This window comes from Lissotriton helveticus, chromosome 3_1 (genome assembly GCF_964261635.1).
Source record: "Lissotriton helveticus chromosome 3_1, aLisHel1.1, whole genome shotgun sequence".
Lineage (NCBI taxonomy): Eukaryota > Metazoa > Chordata > Amphibia > Caudata > Salamandridae > Lissotriton > Lissotriton helveticus.
The window spans coordinates 11,399,883-11,421,473 of NC_136061.1; the positions used below are offsets into that span (position 1 = coordinate 11,399,883).

At 44.9% G+C, this 21,591-nt stretch overlaps 1 protein-coding gene across 3 annotated transcripts in view; it reads right to left on the bottom strand.

The window, feature by feature from the left end:
* LOC144824375 (scavenger receptor cysteine-rich domain-containing protein DMBT1-like) overlaps positions 1-21,591 on the bottom strand; it is a 563,994-nt gene that overhangs the window by 220,631 nt on the left and 321,772 nt on the right. For all 3 annotated transcript variants that reach the window (XM_078683487.1, XM_078683488.1, XM_078683489.1), the window contains exon 3: positions 5,807-6,127. In XM_078683487.1, the coding sequence (XP_078539613.1) occupies positions 5,807-6,127 (321 nt within the window). The remainder of the gene's footprint in view (positions 1-5,806; positions 6,128-21,591) is intronic.

Consider the following 21,591-nt stretch of genomic DNA (forward strand, 5'->3'; position numbering starts at 1 on the left):
AACGCGTTGTGCTTTCTAGGAGTCTATGGGAGTAGCCTTGCCGTATTTGGACTGCGTTGGCTATGACTTAATATGGGTATGATTCTTATGCCTTTATAAGGGATACGTTTTGGACTTTTATAGCCGACTCCAGAGATAATCCGACGAACTAGACTAACCACTCTGGAGACCCCTGTGATTCCCAACAACAGTTTTTAATTAAGACTCCTTTTCGGATGTTTACACGAACAACGCAGTGTACTACTTTAGGCTTATACATATCAGCATTGGAGTTTTAGATTCAGAATTGGCCCTTTTCATCACGCGTTTTAAACTCATAAAACTACCTACTCCATTGCCCCTGTCCTTTAGATTGGAGGCGCGCAGTTTTCGATCATCGTTGCTACCGAAATTGGAAATTTATCGCTGTGGCTCTTCGTTAATACAGATTACCTTGGTTATTATACAGTTTCCAATTGACATCAGTCCTGAAGATGGTCTCACAAATGATTTTCTAGGAGACCGAAACGTCGACCTTCGCCTTATCCATATTCTATGATTTGTACTAGTCTGTTGGATAGGTGTACTCTCTTTGTGTTTTTATAATTATTAATTGATTTTTGATGAATTAATTTGTTACAAGGATTACTAAGAATTCCTTCAGAGTCAAACTTGAATTATCAATTGTGGTTAAAATAAATTCCCTTGAAGGCACCTTTACCCTTCTACATAATCACCCAAACCCTCAAGGGTATTTTGGGTTGCTTACTGCTTTATACTCTTTTTTTTATAAGGATATGACTTGATATAACCACATAAGGGCATAAATCTGGAATATTTCAATAGAGTCCTAGATACGTTTACCACAGAGTCAATGGAATTAAACTAAGACTACAGCTCCCAGAGTGTACTGTGTTATCTTAAAGCCCAGCACTAGAAATGTGAGGCCTCTGCTAGCATGCACTTATCTGATCACAATAACTGTTGGGAGTTTTCCTCAGTGATGGGAGGTGCAGGCCGTGAAGGAGGCCCTGAAAGAGGCCGTTGAATTACAACCCTCACCTGCTCTGATATCCCTTGGCAGGAGACAGCAGGCGAGGATTCATCATCAGGATGAGCCTTCTGAATTATAGCTTAATTCTTAATTCATCAGTTCCATAGTGGTCAAATGGCGGATTTACTTGCACTTCTTGCACTACAAAATAACTTTCTTCACGATATGGTGGGTGGTTTTCACGTCTTTTTGTTTTTTAATTATTCGCAATGTGATATTTTTTTCTCTGGAAGGCGTTTGCTTTACCAAGATGGACTTCTGTTCTCTCCCCTGCAAAAAAGATTGGGCACCTGCCAACAATGTAGCCATATGCTAAATGTGATATTTATTGATGTGTTTTTGTGCAATTGTATATAGAGCAGGCATTTCCCAAAGGCGCCAGAGCGCTTTAAAATAAAACAATGATTTTGACATTTTTGAGCATTTGTTCACTTTTAACAAACCACGCTTTGCATTCTCTAATGTATGTATACTTGTAAAGCGCACTGTTACCTCGTTACGTGGTGTCCTGGCGCTGTATACCGCTGGGGAACCCATCCTGGCTTTCCCTGTGAGAGGGCACCCCAAGGTGAAGCCAGGCATCCCCAGCGTTGCTGGGGCCGTTGTGGAGATTAAGCAAGCTATTGCCCAGAGTTGCAGAGTGGGACCCATGGTTAGCTTAGGCACCTAAGTGAGAATTATCGAGTCCGCGGACATTGACCCAAGACCCTGCCGCGTCGGGAATTGAACCCTGGTCCTTGGCCGACCTCTGCTTCAGGGTCTGCCGCTTCTAACCAGTGAGCCACACTTCTCCACAATTTCTGGGTTTGTAGTTCTAGGTTTCTCCTGTAAGTAAGGAGTTACCCCGAGGCCGTGCCTCACAGTCAATCATGCAAATGAATGAAATGAAATGAAATGAAAAATGAATGAAAAAGACATTTGTAAAGCGCATGGCTACCCGTATGAGCTGATTATCTGGCTGGGAACAAGTGAGTCTTCAGCATTTTTCTAAAGGAGAGATGATCTACTTCCAAACGAATATGTTCCCGAAGCTCATTCCATTTTTTGGAGGCAACATAAGAAAAACGTCGACCTCCACTTCTGGCCCTCTGAATTTTTGGTACTATGGCCATGCGTTTACTTTCAGAGCGTAGAGCTATTTTAGGACGGTATGGGGAAACCATCAACTGAAGTATTGGTGGACCATTGGAAGTCAGGATTTTGTGAGTGATGCAGAGAGATTTAAACTGAATTCTCTCAACAATTGGCAGCCAATGAAGATAGTTTAACGCAATTCTCGCTGATTTTCTACGAGGAATATGCAGAAGCATTGACTGAGGTGCTCCAAGATAAAGCGCATTTGCATAGTCCAGGCGCGACATTATCAGGGCCTGGAGAAGCAGCTTCTTCGCATGCAAGGGTAAAAGAGGAAGAATCTTTCTCACCATTCTCAGCATTCCAAAGCAGCACCCTGCAACTTTCTTTGCCTGGATCCTCATGTTAAGTTTGTTATCAAGCCAAACACCTAGACTCTTTATATGGTCTTTAGGTGTGGGCGGATTCCCCATACAGTTGGGCCATCTAATTATTGGGCTTAATTGCAAAGTTTTGCCCAATATCATGAGGTCAGCTTTTTCTCCGTTCAGTTGTAAGAAGGAGCATTTCATCCAGGCTGACACTTCCTCAAGGCACCTAGGGAGATTATGCATGCCTTCTCCCGATTGATTAAGGGATACAATTAGTTGTGTGTCATCGGCATATGTCACTATTTGTATGCCAAATGATTCCACAATTGTTGCCAAGGGGTGCATATAAACATTAAAAAGAGTAGGACTTAGTGAGGAACCCTGTGGCACTCCGCATTTCAATGGCATGATCTTGGAAGTCGTATCATCTTCGAACACCTGAAATGACCGACCTTCCAGGAAGGATGTTAACCACCTCAGTGCGGTTCCCGTCACCCCCAATTCTTGGCATCTGGAAATAAGAAGTTGGTGGTTGACGGTATCTAAGGCCGCACTGAGGTCTAGGAGGATTATTGCTGCTGATCCTCCTACATCCATCATTTTTCTAGCTTCCTCAACTACGACCACCAGAGCGGTTTCAGTACCTTGGTGGGATCTGAAACCCGTCTGTCTTGGATGAAGGCGATCGTTGTCCTCAAGATATGAGGACAGAATGGAGTTTACATATTTCTCAGCCATTTTTGCTATTCCGGGTAGTAATGAGATAACCCGATAGTTTGCCCACACCTCAGGATCAGATCCTGCCTTTTTTACCAGGGCTTTTACCATGGCTTTTTTCCACTGAGCAGGTACCTTCCCAACTTCCAATGACGAGTTGATAAGTGCAGCAATGGTGGGGGCTACTTTTATGGCTACTTTGTTCAGAATAGTAGGCGGAGCCATATCTCTTGGGGAGCCTGATTTTAGCTTGTTCAGTAAGGATATAGCGCCCTCAAGAGTCAGAGGCGGGAAGGATTCGAGACTGGGTTGTAAAAGGTCTCTTTTTACTTCCGGTTGTTGTTCATTTTCTAGATTCTCAGATGTTGAAAAGCTGAATAGATCGCCTCAATTTTGGCATGGAAAAACTCAGCGAGGTCATCACATCTTCCCGGTGAATCCCTTGAATTAACTATATTGGGTGGAGGAGTGGTAAGAGACCTTAATATTGTTAAGTTTTCTCGTGGGGTGTTTGAAGCTGATGCAATTTTTGCCTCGTAGAATTTAGATTGCACAGTGAAAATTTCTAATTTATAAAGTTTTACAGCTTCATGGTAAACTTGCTTTTTTTCTAGTGAGAAGTCTCTCCTCCACTGCCTCTCTAACTGTTTGCATTTGCGTTTTAGATCTTTTAACTCAGGGGTGTACCATGCTATTCTTTTGGGACCTTGTTTAATATCTCTGCAGTTTTTTGGGGCTAGCTGGTCCATCTATTAAATTGTCCATTTGCTACTTCTGGGTCATCATCAAGTGCCGGGCAGGTATCTGTGAGGATGGCTGCCCAGGTTTCCAGGGGAATTTTCGATCAGTTCCGGCTGAGCTTCTTCATATGGTTTTCTGACACCTCCTTTATAGGTGGAGACCAAGAGAAGGGAATCAAATAGTGGTCGCTCCAAAGTAACGGAGAGGGATTATCAACTGCTATGTCAGCGTTAGTAAAAACAGGGTCCAGAAGGTGTCCCTAATATGGGTCGATCCCTTCACTTTCTGAGTAAGCAGCAGTGCACCTAATTCTTCCACATTAGGTGCTGAGTAGACGAACACAACCAATCAGCACACCCCACCTCTGTAAAATCCTACCCTTCCTCTTCTAACAAGATGCAAATGTGTTTCATTTCAGTAAATCTGTTAAAAATCCAGGCATTTTCCATTTTGTGAAAGGAAAGAAGGGTTTGACTCGGGGCTGATGCACCTCTAGCGGTTTGAGAGGTTGTATTGAAGGGGTAAGCAGTTGAGGTAGGTGAAACCTGGAGTGCTGAAGAGTGGGAAAGGGGCGTGGGGGTGTTTAGTTTGTGGTTAAACATTTAGAAGTTGGGAAACTGGGTTTGATTCTGGCGTCAGCTCAAATATCCGTTGATTCTGGGCAAATCACTTACTGTACCTGTGCGTAAAAAAAAACGTGTCTGTCTGTAATGCAACTTGCCCTCATCTAAAGCTCTCTGATACCTTCAGGTCGAGTTCGCGCTATAGAACCAAGCGGTAGACAATTTAAAAAAAAAGCGAGCACTGTGTTAAAGCCCGGCGCCCGTGCATACTTAAGTCATGAGTACGGCAGCCCATGAAGCGGATGCAATGCTGATAACAAAAAATATTAGAGTTGCGGCGTCGGCTCAATCATACTGTATGATTTTTGGCAAATCATTTTATCTCCCCATACAGACCTGGGACACCAGCAGGAGTGGAGTTTTCTGCACTTTTCACTCTGCGGAGTGCAGAAAACTCCGCTTTGCGAAGTGCAGCAAAGTGCTTTCCCGCTGGCGATTGCGAGCGGTAAATTTGCGATCGTGAATGGTAAGTTTGCGAGTGTGAGCTGCCGCTCGGAAAGGATCTCTACACGAGCGGCAGGAATACCAACACAAACTGCAGTTTGCATTGCACTCTGCCACTCCCTGAACTTTTTTTGTAACTTCGCAGAATTCCGCAAAGCAAAACTCTGCGAAGTACGCCCAGGCCGAGTTAAAATGTTGCTATGGCCGGCATTCAGAGTATGTCATGTGCCCCCATGCACACATACACCACAGCGGGCGGCAAAGGAGACACAACCATCGCATTGTGCAAAGAAAGGCAGATCAAATGCTATTCTTTCCATAGTGAACTGACATCAATGTCACAAGAGTGAACTTGTTTTTAAATACAGGCCACAGCATGCACGACAAAGGAAAGGCGCTCTGCCATATTTGAAGAAAAGCCTTGACATGCTGAGCTATTTAGATAAAATGTTCTCTGAAACAACACATAATGAATTGCAGCAAAAGGAAACTGAAGTTAAGCGGTGCTGCTCTGCCAAACACTTAAGTGAGGTTCTGTTATGTGAACCAATTGGAATGCTGACACCAAGAGAGACATTGCAGTGAACCAATCCCAAGCAGCAGGTGGGATTGCACCCAGTAAAGTGTTTACTTCAGGTCTTCCAGACAGTGCATACGCGCTGCCTCGGCTCGACCTAAAAAGCAATGGAGCGCCAGGAAAGTGCCTGGTTGGTCACAATTTGCTCTCATAGCTTTCTCCTACATATGGACTAAACGTCTGATTTTTTGGGGAATTACTTTGTGGGATCTGTTGCTTTTCTTACCTGTGCACTGTACCGACGCATCCCTTTTTTTATAACAAGATGCTTGTGGTGTGCTGCTGTAGGAACACTGTAACAAGCTGGGCTCGTCTCCACTGCAGTCCACATTGGATATATAAGGGAACGTGTTCCTGAAGGCTCCAAAGACAGACCCTCCAGGGGCTGAGATTGGCGCTCCGCACCCCACCTGTCTGCAGACCACAGCGGCATCGCTCATATCCCAATACAAGTCACAAATTGTTCCTTCCGAGCCCTGTATCTTAACCAGCACAACCCCAGCACAGGGATCCGCAGCATTAGAGAGGCGCACACGATCTGTATCAACTGCAAAGAAACAGAGAAATGAAAGTTTACTTAGTTATAAGACCATATATTAAGTACAACTTCCAGCACAGTGCCCTCAAATCAATCTCAGCCAATCACAGGAAAGCAGGGAGGAGAGAGAGAGAGAGAGAGAGAGAGAGAGACAAGGTCAGGAACCTTGGTTTTCTACTAGATAAGGATCTCTCGTGTAAGGCCCAAATTACCCAGGTGACATCGGCCTGTTTTTACAGTATCAAGGTGCTCAGGAAAGTTTTACCCTACATCCCGATCGCACTAAGAAAGATGGTGATGGGAGCCCTTGTATTGTCCCGGATAGACTACTGCAACTCACTTTACCTGGGAGCAGGAGAAAAACAACTGACCAAACTACAGGCAATTCAGAATGTAGCGGCTAGGGCGCTGCTGAACCTCCCTAAACGTCAACCTACGTCCAAAGCCATTTGAGAGCTTCACTGGCTCCCGGTCAGGCGCCGTATTCAATTCAAGGCTCTTTGTTTGGTACATAGGGGCCAGATGTAGGTAGCCAAATACCGGTCGGTAACGGCCGATTTCGGCCGTTACTGACATGTATTTGGCTATTGAGATGTAGGGGGACGGAAACAGGGCAAATCGGTAATTTTACCGATTCGGTAAATATACCGGTCGGTAAATTTACCGACCGGTATTTTTACAGAATCGATAAAATTGATATGTAGGTGGGACTCTTCTGAGTCCCACAAGGCCTACAAAATCGGTATTTTACCATCAAATTCAATTTGATGGTAAAATACCGATTCAGGTGTGCATGCACATGTGTGCATGCACACCTGTGCCATATGACAGGCAGACCTGCCCTTAGGGCAGGTATGCCTGCCACATGGCCCCTGAACCTTTTTTGGGGGTGCTAGAGGGTGTCAAAGTGACACCCCCTGCACCCTTGTCAAAATCGGTATTTACCGATTCGGTAAATACCGACCGGTAATGCCCCATTCATTCCTATGGGCTTCAAAGCCCATAGGAATGAATGGAGCATTACCGGTCGGTATTTACCGAATCGGTAAATACAGATATTTACCGATTCGGTAAATGGAACATCTGGATGTTCCTACATACCCCCCCTTCTTATTTACTGATTCTTAATTACCGAATCGGTAAAATTCGGTAATTAAGAATCGGTAAATAAGTTTTACCTACATCTGGGCCTAGGTCCTTACATGGAAAAGGACCTGACGATTTCATTAAACTACTGCCCTGTTACGTACCCTTTCGAACTCTGAGGTCAGCCAACCAGGACCTAGTGTGTCAACCCAGAATAAGCAGAGCCCGATGGGGAGGAAAATCATTTTCCCACCTAGCGGCAAAATTATGGAACTCGCTGCCCCCCATGTTACGTGTCCAAAAATCTAAACTAAGCTTCAGGAAGGCCTTAAAAACCTGGTTCTTCACTCAGATCTAACTGCTCCATTGTATTTCTGTGTATTTCAGCGCCAAGACGCCGTGGCATTAGTGCGCTTTATAAGCATTTCAGTCAGTCAGTCAGTCAGAGAGAGAAAGATAAATAGAGAGTGACAAGTAGAGAGCAGGAGAGAGAGAGAGAGAGAGAAAGATAAATAGAGAGTGACAAGTAGAGAGCAGGAGAGAGAGGAGAAGATTGGTTGAGAGTGGAAGAAAAAGAATAAGAGAAAAGAGGTGAAAACAAGAAAGAGATGAGAGAGAAAGAGGGGAGAGGGAGAGAGAGAACAGGGAATATAGAGAGACAGAGATGGAGCAAGAGAGTGTAAAGAGTGGGGCAGTGAACATGAGTGAGTGAGAAAGAGAAAGAGAGACAGGAAGGAAACAAGAGTGATAGAGATGTAGAAAGAGGGAGAAAGAGAGGGATGAAGAGAGAGAATGAGAGCACAAGAGGAGAGAGAACAAACAATAGACAGAAGGTGGCAAAGGGCAGAAGAGAGAAATAGAAAGGGAGAGATAAGATGGAGGGAGAGAACAAAAAGGAGAAATCAATGTGAAAAAAACACAAGTGACAATTGGGCGCTTGTAGATCGAGTTACCTGGAACCCCTGGGTGGTAAGGGGATGAGGGTTCCAGGTACAGTAGGTTCTTCCTTCTAAAACGATGTGTGTTTTAATGTGAACCACACAAGTTATACCCAGTAACACCCCGAAGCAAAGCAACAAAAAGCAGCACTGAGAAATACGCACATTTCCATCACAAATATCGTTTGAGCTGGAAAGTTAATAATCTTGCAAGACTTTTTGGGATTTTGCACCACTTTGTCTGTCATAACTCGTAAGCAAATTTGGTCCTATATGCGATAATACAGGATGAATCATACTATGTGTTGCAAAATATTCGCCAAAAATCTTGCTGTTGCATCATCCGGAGCTGTCTCGAAGAGTAATTTTAGCTTACAAATCCTTATTCAGAGACAAACTCTGAAATATCTGACAGGTTTAATGTGTGCTTTGCAATGTGAAGAATATTTAGAGAAATGAAAGAATTCCCTTTTGAACAGGTGCTTCAATGAGGTGCTATTTATGAATGCAAGGCCTGGTCTGCCAATCTTACCAGAAAGGGCTTTGCATAAAACCTAGGGGTGGTTGGGTTAAGCTATTCCTTATATGTACTTTTAACACCCTGTGACGCAAAGTGATGACAAACAGCTCTAAGTACTATTTGCACTGAGAGACAGGCCCATTTCCATTCCAAAATAACTTTTGTGCTGGAAAGTTAATTTCCTTCTAAACTTTGTATGGTTTTTTCTCCAAGTTGCACCTTTGAAAACATGTATTAACTCTAGACCACCTGCATGTGCGAATACAGGGTGATTGACAGCCAGAAGAACAATCCTGCATGTCCCAAAATGACCCTTAAATAACATCCTATTATTGCAACATCCGGTGCAAAATAAACTGAAATGTAGAAAACCTGTGGAAATCAACATTTTTCATATAATATCACATAAATAATGCTTGTAACAAAGAAGTGTGCAGTGAGGCAAGCAGACCAGCTCATGAGGAAGTCTGGGTAAAAATGTTTTTGAATGAAACAAAACCGGTAGAAACTGGTTCTGGAATCCATTTTTTTTAAATTGGTTTCCACAACTTTTTCACCATGAATGTTGAGTACCAGGGTGACCACACTAACCTCACAAATCCCTTTCTTTATAAAAATGATTTATTATAGTTTGGCTTTGCACTTGTTTTCAACATTTTCTGCCCCTTCCACACTTTCATCTATTTGTTTTTGAACTTTTTCAACTACTCCTTTATTGTTCCTATTTTCTTGCATTTTAATCCATTATCTTTCCTTTTTTCCTTCTATGGAACCATGTTTCATTTCAGCAACAGGAGACACTGCTTTCACCATCACCCTTCTGCTACACAACCTTACTCTTCATTGTATCATTTACATTTGTTCCCCGCTCCCTTCCATCCCGGTCCTTCTGATGTCAAGGTGTCCATCTGCCCCTCCACCACCCTGTATTTATGTGTACCTATCTTTCCCAACCACCTTTTCCCTCAATTATCTTTTGTGTGTAATTCTCATTAATTATCTGTGGGCATCTATTTCTGTAGGTACCTTTTTTGTCATCAAATTCTCTGGGCTGGGTTGTGGCAGAAAGAAAAAGACTACAGAGACCTGTATTTTTAATGCACTTTTCTCCCATTATCCTTTACAAAATCAATTATATTTATAATGTTTCTTATTTTAGAAATAAAAAGACATTTTCAGCTTGGTATATACCAAATCTAAGATTCAACTGAGTTCCGGGTAACTTTTCACAAACAACTGATTTTCATGGAAAATAGTTTTCTTAATTTTAACAATTTCCCAACATGGAGTTTCCTCAGCCTAGTCATGTTCATGATGGGAAATCCTCAATAGAAGATGAACCAAATGTAATGACTCAGGATCCCATTCACAAAGGTAAATTTACATAGGAATAAATATATACTTGTAATTGTTACACGTTGCAGTAAATTGACTGATTCTGGCTGGTCTCCATTTCTCAGTGTAAATTCACTCCAAAGTTTGAACTTCCATGTCTTCACCCCATGAAACCAAAGGTTTGAGTTGCGTTAAATTCTTCAAGCTTTCTATATGGGAGTCACTATTTTGTGGAGCCTGTGTGTGTTTGTGTGTGTGTGTGTGGCTGTGTATGTGTCTGTGTGGAAGTGTGTATGTGTTTGTGTGTGTGTTTGTGTGGGTTTGTGTTACTATCCTTGTGAGGACTTTGGTGTGATAACTAGGGGTGGGCGGAATTTGCGTAGTCATGCTCAGCAAAGTTCCGCAAATGGTAAAATAAATCGAGCTCGCAGAATACATTTTTGTGAAAGGAGCATCGTGCCACAATGAATCCTGCCCAGCATATATTTTTATCCAAGAAGATGCCACTATTTTGTGCATTCTACACACCACTAGCAGGCAGGGGGTAAAGAAAGAAGAAGGGCATGAAATAACCTCACAACAGGATTCTATGTGAATTCACATGCCTCTTGTTTATAAAAGGTCAGAGAGAGATCAGAGCAGCAGATGAGTGGAAAGAACCTCCTGATCACAGGAACTACACGGGGATTGCTGGATGACCTGGTTGATGGCCGCGCCCCACCAGTGTGACTCACGAGGCTCGTCAGTGGGCGTGTCAGTGGAGGAGTGTGGCACAGCTTGTGTGCAGAGGCTACACGAGGAGCAGGCAGGCTGCCGGGGTTGAGGTCGTGCGCCGAGAGGTCTGAGCCAGTGTTAGTGCCGGAGCCGGAGCCTGAGTTAACCAGGGTGAGGCAGGAGCCGAGTGGAGCAGCGAACGGAGAGCGGCGGATTCCGGTAAGGCCGCTAGGGCGGCTAAGCTCACGCAAGGGGGTTTTGGGGTGTAGGGGACAACTGGGTCGACTGGGAGGAGGCAGCCTCGCGCACCGCCCCCTTCTTTCGACCGGGTGTGCGGGCGGTTTCTCGCCTGTCCCTCCCCCCCGAGAGAGCGTTGATGCAGCCGCCTTATGCTGAGAGCTCATTGACCCCCTTGCCCGGCGCTCGCCTGCTTACCGCTGCTGGCCTACCCCATCTCTAGGTTTCGAGGTGTGCGCCCCCTCTCTCAGGGGGCCGCACTGCACGCAACATCCAGTGTCCCAGGGCCTGAATGACCTAGAGAGGAGTGGTGAGTCGGAGTGGTGTCTACGGGCAGGAGAGGGTGGTGGTTTGGTTGAGCAGGACAAAGTGAGCAGGGGGGTGCCATCCGCTGCAGATTGATACAACCATACAGAGAGCAGCCACGCAGTGTATGCCAACACAGTCACCCCTGAAGTGTGAACCTAGAAAACCGTCCTCCAACAATCCTGTCCCTGTACCAAAGCAGCAGCGGAGCCGGATCTGCGATCAGCCAAAAGAGCCCTAAGCCATGACCACTCCGGTGCAATGAGATCTGGGAAAGGAAGAAAGTACACTGCACCCAAGCGAAGGAAGTCCAAGCAACCAGACGCAGCTGGGGTACAAGCCCACGCCAACCATACACTAAAACCTCAAAAACCTAAAAGCCTAACTCTACGGGACTTTTTTAGAAAGACTCCATCAAAAACCGCAGAACTAATACAATCGTTAGAGCAACACCCACAAACCGTGGAGGTAATCACTTCTACAATCTCGGACCACTCAGGGTTCGACCGCCAAGTACCAGCGCAGAACTGGGTATTAGAGATGATGCCAGCAAAAGAGCCGCCAGAGGTCTATATCTTTGGGTCTACTCGTACTAACCATAACAGGGAAAACACCCAAACTGTTCCTTTTCAACCAGGCAGGCCCTTCACGTCTCTGGCAGATGACAATGGGCCCTCCCACCTACCGCAATTACAGCTGGAAGACACCATGTGCCCAACAGAGGCTTCCCCTGTGCCGCTACAACTCTCACAATCTTCCGTCATTGGACCGTTGTCCTTGACCCCGTCTAAGCCATCTACGGGCCTCCCCCTGCAAACAACGACGGTGCAAATCCACGGGTAAGCTGGGCCTGTGCAACCCAATGGCAGTCATCCACTTTTAACCTCGCTAACCCCACCAATAACAAAAATACCAGTAGCACCAACAGACTTGAGCCCTCTATACAAGTTACTCTCGCCTTCTGGCCAAACAAGGACTCCATGTCAAAGTCAATCAGCGCAGCTGGCTACAAATGACCAACTCATGTCGGATTTGTCCCTCTTCTTTAAGACCAACCCAAGTTCCCCAAGCCCGAGCCTCATTCCAAACGAAAAACCTAACACAGAAGAGGACACTACGACTAGTGTCTGGCCACAATTATTACAGACTCTCCAACAAACTGTGACCGCACTCAACTACCATTCAGTAAAACTAGAGGTGCAGGTAGACTTACTAAATACCCTGGCACTTTTCACATCAGGGATTGACGGCAAATTAGACAAACTGAACTCGCTAATTTTAAGGGCGCAAGCATCTGCAAACTTTGTCCAACCAACGTGCTGCTGCTCCCCAATCATTGACTCCCTTTCTCTGCTTCCAGATTGCCTTTCCACCATCATCAGGGAAGTAAAGCAGCTGAGGGGAGGAAACGTGTTAGCCGAATTGCAACTCCCCAAACATCAAGAACTGGATAAACCCCCGGAGGACCTTGTAAACAAAAATACAAAAACAAAGGAAGAAGAAGTGGACACCACAGGAACAATCAATCGCCCATCACCGATGAACGGTCACTCTCAGAGTGCTTCAATAAAACCAACACCGACGGTTGAAAATGGCCCCCTCCCGTCACCAATTGGGCTAACAGTCCAGCATGCCCAATCTGAGGATGCGCGAAACAGCAGTTCTGCTTCTTCGCCCGTTCCATCAGGCCCGGCCCCCCCGGGACCCATTCCTCCTTGCAGCAAGAGAGAGCGAAAGCGTCAACGCAAAGCCAGAAACAAGCTCAGGGCGAATTCCAACTTGGCCCACCAGGATCTCTTTCCCATTTTTTCGATAGCCGAAAATAAAAAACCTCCTATAGAAAGCAGCACAGTGGAACCAACGACAAACCCAATAATAACCCCCAACGGAGCCGCACCGGATTCACCAACTCAAGAACTGGCGAGGAGTCCGCAAAGTCAAAGAATACTAACAATTGCCCTGGCAGCGACAGCAGAGGGCAGCGATCCCGTAATAAGCACAGGGGTGAGCCCAGCCAGGTCAAGTAACACCGGGCACGAGACAGTGGCAGGAAAATCTCGGCCTTTAACGGCTCTCCCACTTTCTGGGAATGAAAACACAACGCTAAAACTAAGTTTTACTAAAACTATCTGGAATGACACAGCTACCCGGATCAGTCACACTTCACAATTAAAACGGGTCCCCCTCCAACCACCACAGCAGTCACATAAAAACAGATCAGATGCACAATCAAAAAAACGGTCTTCAGACCCACAAGTGCACCAGAGCCGCGAAGCGATGACCTATCGTGTCATCGGATTTTACTAGCCCCTGAATACAATTCCAAGGGGCGGCACGACATTCTTAACAGATCAAATCTGTTGAAATTAGTGGAGGGTATACCGGGGCTAGCAGGTCTGGACACGAACAGCATCGAATCCATTGAATTCCTTCCCCCAACGAGGAAACCAACCCTCTGAGGTCACCGTTGTAACTTTTGCACAGGGAGGCTGGGCAGGAGCCTTTCTTGAACATAAGGCCATACTGCGGAACTGGGGAATTAGGGTGTTCCCTTACTCAACGCCAGAGTATCCAATCACGCTGCTATCCAGAGCGACCACACCCAGCCAGTCGGCCCCCACCAAAAACACAGAGCATGGGAGGCCGTTCTCTGTTTTAAAAAATGCCTCAGGGTCGGATACAGAACTTAAATGTCCCGAAATAGCGGCGAGAAACGAAGAACCAGACCACGTCTGGGGATGGCTGCCAGCAGTACTGGCCTCAAAACACCCAAACTGACCATCGGCGGCTGGGACACCTGCAGAAACACACAATGCATCCAAATCACTCCTCCCAGCAGGGGTACCATAGCACAAAGTGGATAATAGCAAAGGGGGGCCACTCTTTTCACTGTGCTCATGGAATATCACCGGCCTACACCAAAAAACCTTAAACGAAGACACCATGGCTTTCCTGGGGGAACACGTGGCACTTGCTCTACAGGAAACCTGGGAATCAGAGGGCCGCCCTATAGAAGGATTTATCAAATATTAGAAACCGGCACTTAGGGGCAGCCGCTTCGGCCACCCCAAAGGTGGGCTGTCCACATACATATCCAATAACTTAAAAGGCGAATTCAGTCAACTTTACTTGAAAGAAGACTGGCTACTGGGGGTCAAAATCAACTTGCGGAGCAGACAGCGATTACTCTTGCTTATAAATGTGTACATTAACCCCAACACCCGCACAAAAAAAGACCACCTGGCCAGACTCTGTGAAATTATGAATGATATAGCCGCAGAATATCCCAACACGGACCGCATTATCACAGGGGACTTTAATACAAACCTATTTCAGGGGAACACAGCAGACTCAGAAGGACCCAACATGACCAGCATCATTGAGGCTATCCCCCAATCCAAACCTCCTGTGCAAGTTTCCAATATATTAGGCGAGGTCACTGTGACGAGACTCTACAACGCAGGTTACCTGGTGGTGAATGGAAGATCGGCCAGCGACTCCCCCCAAACTAGACCTGGTCAAATGGAAGAAAAAAGTCCTACTTCGACTTTACTATTTGCAATTTCGAACTCCTGTTTAATCTGACTAGCTTCTCCGTTCTGCCAAGGTCCGAAAGCGACCACAGGCCATTGGTTATCTCCTTCACCACAAATCTAGTTCTCCATAAAAAGGCACCATTTACTTACAAAGGAATACATTCCGATAATTTAAAACGCCTGAAATGGAGTGAGTCCAATTGTCAGAGCATCTTAAGAACAAGCAAGGATTTTATCATGTGTGTTCCAGACCAAGTGGTTTCCCCAACAGTAATATGGTCGCAGTTATGCGCACATCTGATCAGTACTTACCCAGTGAAAAGGCAGGGCCCAAATCATACTCCACGATAAGGAGCAATAGCCCTCCCCATCATAAAATCACTAAAAAGAACGAGAAACAACGCACTGAGGTTGCTATCAAAATTTCCAGGGAACAGCAGCTTTCTCGTTACATACCGTCACGCCCAAAAGACACTTAGGAGGGCAGTCGCCCAAGAGAAAAGGGCCCAGGAATCTCAATTCTGGGTCAAACTGGTATGGGAAAGCAAGCAAAAGAACTCAAGGAAATTCTGGTCACTTGTCAACTGCACCGATCCAAACATAACATCGTTTGGATCAGCGAACATTCAGGAAGCAGACTGGATTTCATACTTAACAGAGCATTTCCAGGCACAAGACCACCCTGGCCGCCCATGGGTTTTTGACACTGGCATGGGCGTAGCACCGAATACCCCACCCGACTCAATGCAGGGGCTTACCACACTTGATGAATTGTCTGAAGAAAGAGTAGCCAAAGCACTGACAAAATGGAGACAAGATGGCGCACCGGGCCCGAATGGCCTGCCACAAAGGCTATTCAAGTCCGATGTCCCCTTCTGGTCTATGGTGCTATCAAACCTCTTTAATTACACCATGAGCTCTCGAATAATTCTGGACTCTTGGAGAGGTGCTATCATTCATCCTATTTATAAAGCTGGAGCACGAGGCAACCCGAACAATTACAGATTAATCGCCCTGCTGGATATAGAGGCAAAGCACTTTGCAGGCCTCATTTTGGAGGATCTTAGACAATGGGCAAAGGACAACAATCTGATTCCCCTGAATCAAACAGGGTTTGTTCCCAACTCAGGTACAATGACGAACTTACTGACAATCTCCACCATTATTGACAAAGCTCTTTCAAGCTCCAGGTCGATTTTTTGCTGCTTTGTTGATTTCAAAGCAGCATTTGACCGGGTGCCCAGGGCAGCACTCTGGCAACAACTGAGGCAGTGGGGAATCCCAGACAACATTCTCAATCCAATTATCCTGCTGTATTCCAACACATGGGTTCGAGTGAAGTTAGGGTCTGGCTCGCATCTCTCCCAGAAAATCTCGACCTTTCGTGGTATCAAACAGGGATGCGTGCTGGCCCTCCTCCTCTTCAACCTATTCATTGCTGACCTGTCAAGCACTCTAGAGAAGGGAATCAGCCATCCACCCAAAGTAGGAGGTACGACATTATGTAATCTCTTATATGCCGACGACCTGGCACTGTTCAGTCTCACCAGAGTGGGGCTACAAAGACTCCTTGATGCCTTAATGCAATACACGGCTAACAACCAGTTAGAAATTAACATGAAAAAAACTATGATTGTCCCGTTTGGCAAAAAACGCTACAGCGCTGGAGGCTGGTCGATAGATACAGAAAGCCTCTCAATCTGCCAATCTTACAAATACTTAGGGGTCCATCTCGACTCCAGGGGCAGTTTTACTAAACAGAACACTGTGATTGCAGCCAAGTATACAGCTTTATTGGTATCCTTGGCTAAGTTATCGAGGAGACTCTCAGGCCCCACTGTCTTGCCCTTACTGGAAGTGCTTAGAGCAAAGATCGGGCCCACACTCTCGTATGGCATAGAGATTTTCAAGGGTAAAATGAATAATACCTTAAATAAACTTACAACCAAACTCTACAAGAAATTGCTTCACTTGCCGAGTTCTTCCTCGCCAGCACAGGTCAGACTAGAGCTGGGGTTAATTAATTATGAAGCCTCCAATGTTGGCTCATGTCTTAAGCTGATCCACAAATTAAGACAGGCAGAAGCAGGTACCCTGGAATTCCTAGTCTGGAAGGAAATCAGTGTGAACAACCCGGGGGGATCATTTGGCCGCCTCCTAAATGACCACATTCAACAAATGTCTGCTGCGGATCTCTGGGCTCTTAATCCAAGCCAGACTGTCTTTAAAAACACAATTAAAAAATGTATAAAATTGAAATCCCTGATCATGGACAAAACCCTTCTTGCGAAACGTAGTCATGCCTGGGCAGTAGCCAACTCTTATAAACGACTATCCCCGGCCAATTACCTTTCGGCAACATTTTCTCATTATCTAAAGTGATGCCTGATCGCCCTTAGATTGGGAGACTGGCGTTTCCTTCGAAATCTACCAGTATGGCGTCGAAAAAGGGACGATCTAATGTGCAGAGGTTGTGGGGCAGCAAATGAAACCAATCTGCACGTGCTTTGTATATGCCCTCTCTTTATTCTTCAACGCAGACGCCTACTCAGGCCAGAATGGAACAGGCTGGGAGTCCGGATTTGTAGGCACGCCCTTATTGCTGCTCTGTCTTTAGAGAACCCTGTTTTAAATATAAAATTGGCCAAATTCGTTCAGCAAGTTTACAGTATTTTAGAAAAATTGGAAATGGCTAAGGATCCGCTGATAACTGTGTAGAATGATATGTATTTTAACTTCATCTGCTTTGTCCGGGAGTGTTAATTTTTAAATCGATACGTCGCAGTAAGCACTGATAAGAAAGGCCAAATTTTATTTAGCTTTTTCTACTCTTTTAATCTGTAAAATTGTACTAAATGTGTTGGAAGAATCTTTTAAAGATATGTTTTTATATATCTAAATAAAGAAATTATTATTATTTATTATTATTACACGGGGATTGGGTTTGAGAAACTCATGGATGCAAAGACCTCTGCTCAACTGGACTACTTTCTACTGGCTAATCAGTAAGTGCTACCTCATTGGGTAAATGTATAGTGTCTTTCCTACACTACAGCTGCGGGCCAGAAGAGTTGTCACCATGTGTGTCTGTAACATTGCCAACGTGCCGCAAGGCGCCGGGTTCCCTTGAGTGAGCGGTCCATCATAGTGGGTAAAGGGCTGGAAGACTTTGCATACTACTATATGTGGGGCGGGGCCAAAGGGAAGGGCCTTCTATGCGAGTTCAGAAGCCTATTGTTTTTAAAGGTTTGGAGAGTGATAAGAGCAGCAGATGAGACGAAAGAACCTCCTGGTCACAGGAACTACACGGGGATTGTGCTCGAAAAAACATCCTGGTCACAAGAACTACACATTTATTGCACTCGAAAAAACCTCCTAGTCACAGGAACTACAAGGGGATTGCGCTCGAGAAACTCATGGATGCAAAGACCTCCATCAAGGATCACTGCTAATTTTTGACAGTAGACGTAGGGAGAAAGCACCCCTGCCCAGCCTCGACCCTGCTCACAAACTTTTTGGGCTGATTAATGCGGTACTGAATTTGAGCTGCAACTCGGGCATCTGCTTTATTTATATCTGTAAGAGCTTCCTGTTGAGGTTTAATTTTTGTGACAGGAGCATTGTGCCAGAATGAATCCTGCCCTGCATATTTACCCAAAAATAAAATACGCAAATTTCACGAGCAGAGCGGAATTTTTCACCCACCCTTAGGGATAACACAGTCAGGCTGTGGGGAGTTGATTGCACTCTGGGGACCTGAACCAAAGTCCCCACAAGGTAAAGACTTCTAAATGATTGGAAATGACTTTTAAAACACCTGTGTCCATTTTTACAACTTTTTAAAAATGTATCTTGTGGGGACCTGTGCATCATCATATGTGTTTATATTTTTGCTCAGCTCTGCCCCTCGAGACAAGATGCGGTATTGCACCCTTAAACACACTTAGTATATTAAACAAACTTCACTAATTAGATAACCTCTGGTAAAAAAAAAAGGAGAGTAATTTTGAAAGAGCCTGCCCATCAGAAAACATATTACCTGATTACAATATCTTTTTTATTTGTATGCAACATTTGTTTAGAAGCAAAATATTTATTAAATGAAGCTACTGTGTTGCCCTTCTTTTTTTTGCTGTTTTTTTTCTTTGAAATGCACAATTGATTGAATGTTATTGTTTTACATTTCCAAGACATGACCGATTCCATATTTAAGATCTTATGTTACTTTATAGTTCAATCATTGATCATGACTAGTCCTGAACTTTTGTGCCCAATGTAACTTACTTTTCTTATGGGTGCTCATAGTTAAGCTAAAAGTTATATCAGTACCTTGTCATTTGGATGATATTTTGGAAAAGGTGGATACTCACCTATGTAGAATTATGGAGAAAATTTGCACTATTTTCATGCAAAATGAAAATTTCACACATTTGATGTATTGTGAGTTTCACACAAGCCTAATGGGTCTAACTGCCCTAACATTTACTCAATGAATACAAAACTTTAATAAAATGTGACACTCTTTCTGGATTTAAATTTGACAGAATCTCAGGCAAATCATGTTTGCACCCACTCTATTACAGCACGGCGCATTAAACATATATTGATCAGAGTACGCAATAATGATGGCAGGCACAATGTTCTACTTAAAATGCAACACTTTTTTCCACAGTAAAGCAATAGCATTTCCTCCGTCTAAGAATGAGTTTTACATATTTTTCATAGACATTTATTTTTAATGGGGTTAAAACCAGGATGCATTCCCCCGACACTGGAGGCACATCTGCACACCTTTAAAGGCCTGAATGAGATGATCAAAGAGCAGGGCTTTAAGTGGGCAGGGTCTCACCGGATCTGAGCACCGGAGGTTTTTTAAAGGTGGTCTCGAATCGGGTCTCTATCTGGCTCTGTTTTGTGCCCTGACACAGGCGGTCCGGAATGCAGTGACAGCAGGCTCATACTGCTCACTTCTCACTTTAATCCTTTAAAGAGAATCATTCTCTCTCTGTACAATTCCCTTCTTTTTTTTAAACTCAGGAGTAGCAACATTGCTGGGCTTAAAGTGGAAGTTTATACAAGCCATAGTTGCCGCTTATTTATCTTAAGCAACTAACAACCAATAACAAAGCCAAAAGTCCCAACTTGTTGTAGGTATGATGTTACTTGTATCAAATATCAGGACAAAATGACATAAATATAAAAATACAAGTTGGACGGCACACTATGCAAAGCACACATTTTTAGTCACAGCCATAATACATTTAGCCACGCCCGTTTCAGAGCCCCCTAGTTTTTTTCATCCCACTTAAAGCCCTGTCAAAGAGTAAATGGAGAGCGCATGTTCGATAGAGTCAAATAGGTTAAAGCTGCCCCCGACCTCCCCCAGTCACTCATAAACAGAGTGGGATCTGGCTTTTGTGGTAAAAGCTCTGAGTGAGACCTTTTTAAATCAAAACAAGTCAAGTGTATTGCCCAGAATGAAGCTCAGGGCTTACCCTGTTCAGGCCTTACCCTGTTTCTTAAACAGGGTATGTCTGCAATATCGAGTTGCATAGTAATTGCATTTATATAGCAAACGCTGCCGCAGACGAGGCTTGGACGTTCTTCATGGCAGTGAGCGCTTTTTTTCCACAACCCAAGTTTAGTAGTTAATGTGATGGCTTTTGGTTAGTGATTTAAGTATTGAGTTGATATTAGGAGCGATGGGGCATATTTACAAGGGCTTTATCTCTGATTTTTTGGCTTACAAAGCCAAAAAAGAGGAGCTAAAACCAGCGCCCTATTTACAAGAGGGTGCTAACATGCATACTGGCATGTTAGCACCCTTTTTCCCAACGCCTCCCTTTGCACCTCCCAGACAGGATTTAGTGTATTGGGGCTGGGTGGGTGCACTCTGAGTGCACCTGAAAGTCTGTACTGGGGGATTATTTACCTGTGCATAGTCCAGCCCAAACCTATTCTGGGAGCCATAGGTTCCTGCTCTGGCATGAAACTTGACAAAGGACATGGGTGTAACCACCCCTCTGTCCTCCCCCTCCCCAGGAGGGTACCCTGAATCTGTCTAACCCTCTCCCATGGGTACAAAAGGGCTTATTTGGCTGTAAGACTTTAGAATTTACATGGACAAAAGATTCTACAAGAAGAAACCAATAACTTTCGACTGTCTGGACACTCTGGACTTCGCTGGACTTTGACAGGGCCTGACTTTGTCTCCCTCTCTCTCCAAAGCCATGTGCTTGCCCTAGCTCCATACAGGCTCCAGGCAGGACCTGTGGTACACTAAGCACAACTGAAGAATCTCGCTTGGAGTGTAGAGGTCACTCACCTGCAATTGCAGGCACCGTAATGCAACTGACTGGTCTGCTTCTTCTGAGCTCCTGCAGACTCCAAAGATCACAGTAACATAGGAGTTGGGTTTTTGAAGGTAGCTGAGGTTGATCTGCCCTCTCAGCAAGTTTAAGGCCAGTATCCCTTGTGGGGACTGCATAACCCGAACCCCTGTACAAAGCATCCATTTGCAGTTGCATATGCTTGTTGGTGATTCCCAAGCTTGTGCATTGGACTCTGTGTAGTGCCTACCCTGAGCTGTATTTTCACCAAAGAACTCCTGCCTACTCACACCAAGTGCTCCTTCAGCTGGTACTTTGCAATCTTGCTCAAGGTCCTCTCGCGACTCCTGCTCTGTTGGCCTGTGGGTCCCTCTGAAGGTCAATTTGATTTCTGTTGGGCTTTCTTGGTTGCTCCAGACATGCCCTTACTCTCCATTGCTTGGGGAGTCCCCTGGACCTTTCTGATCTACAC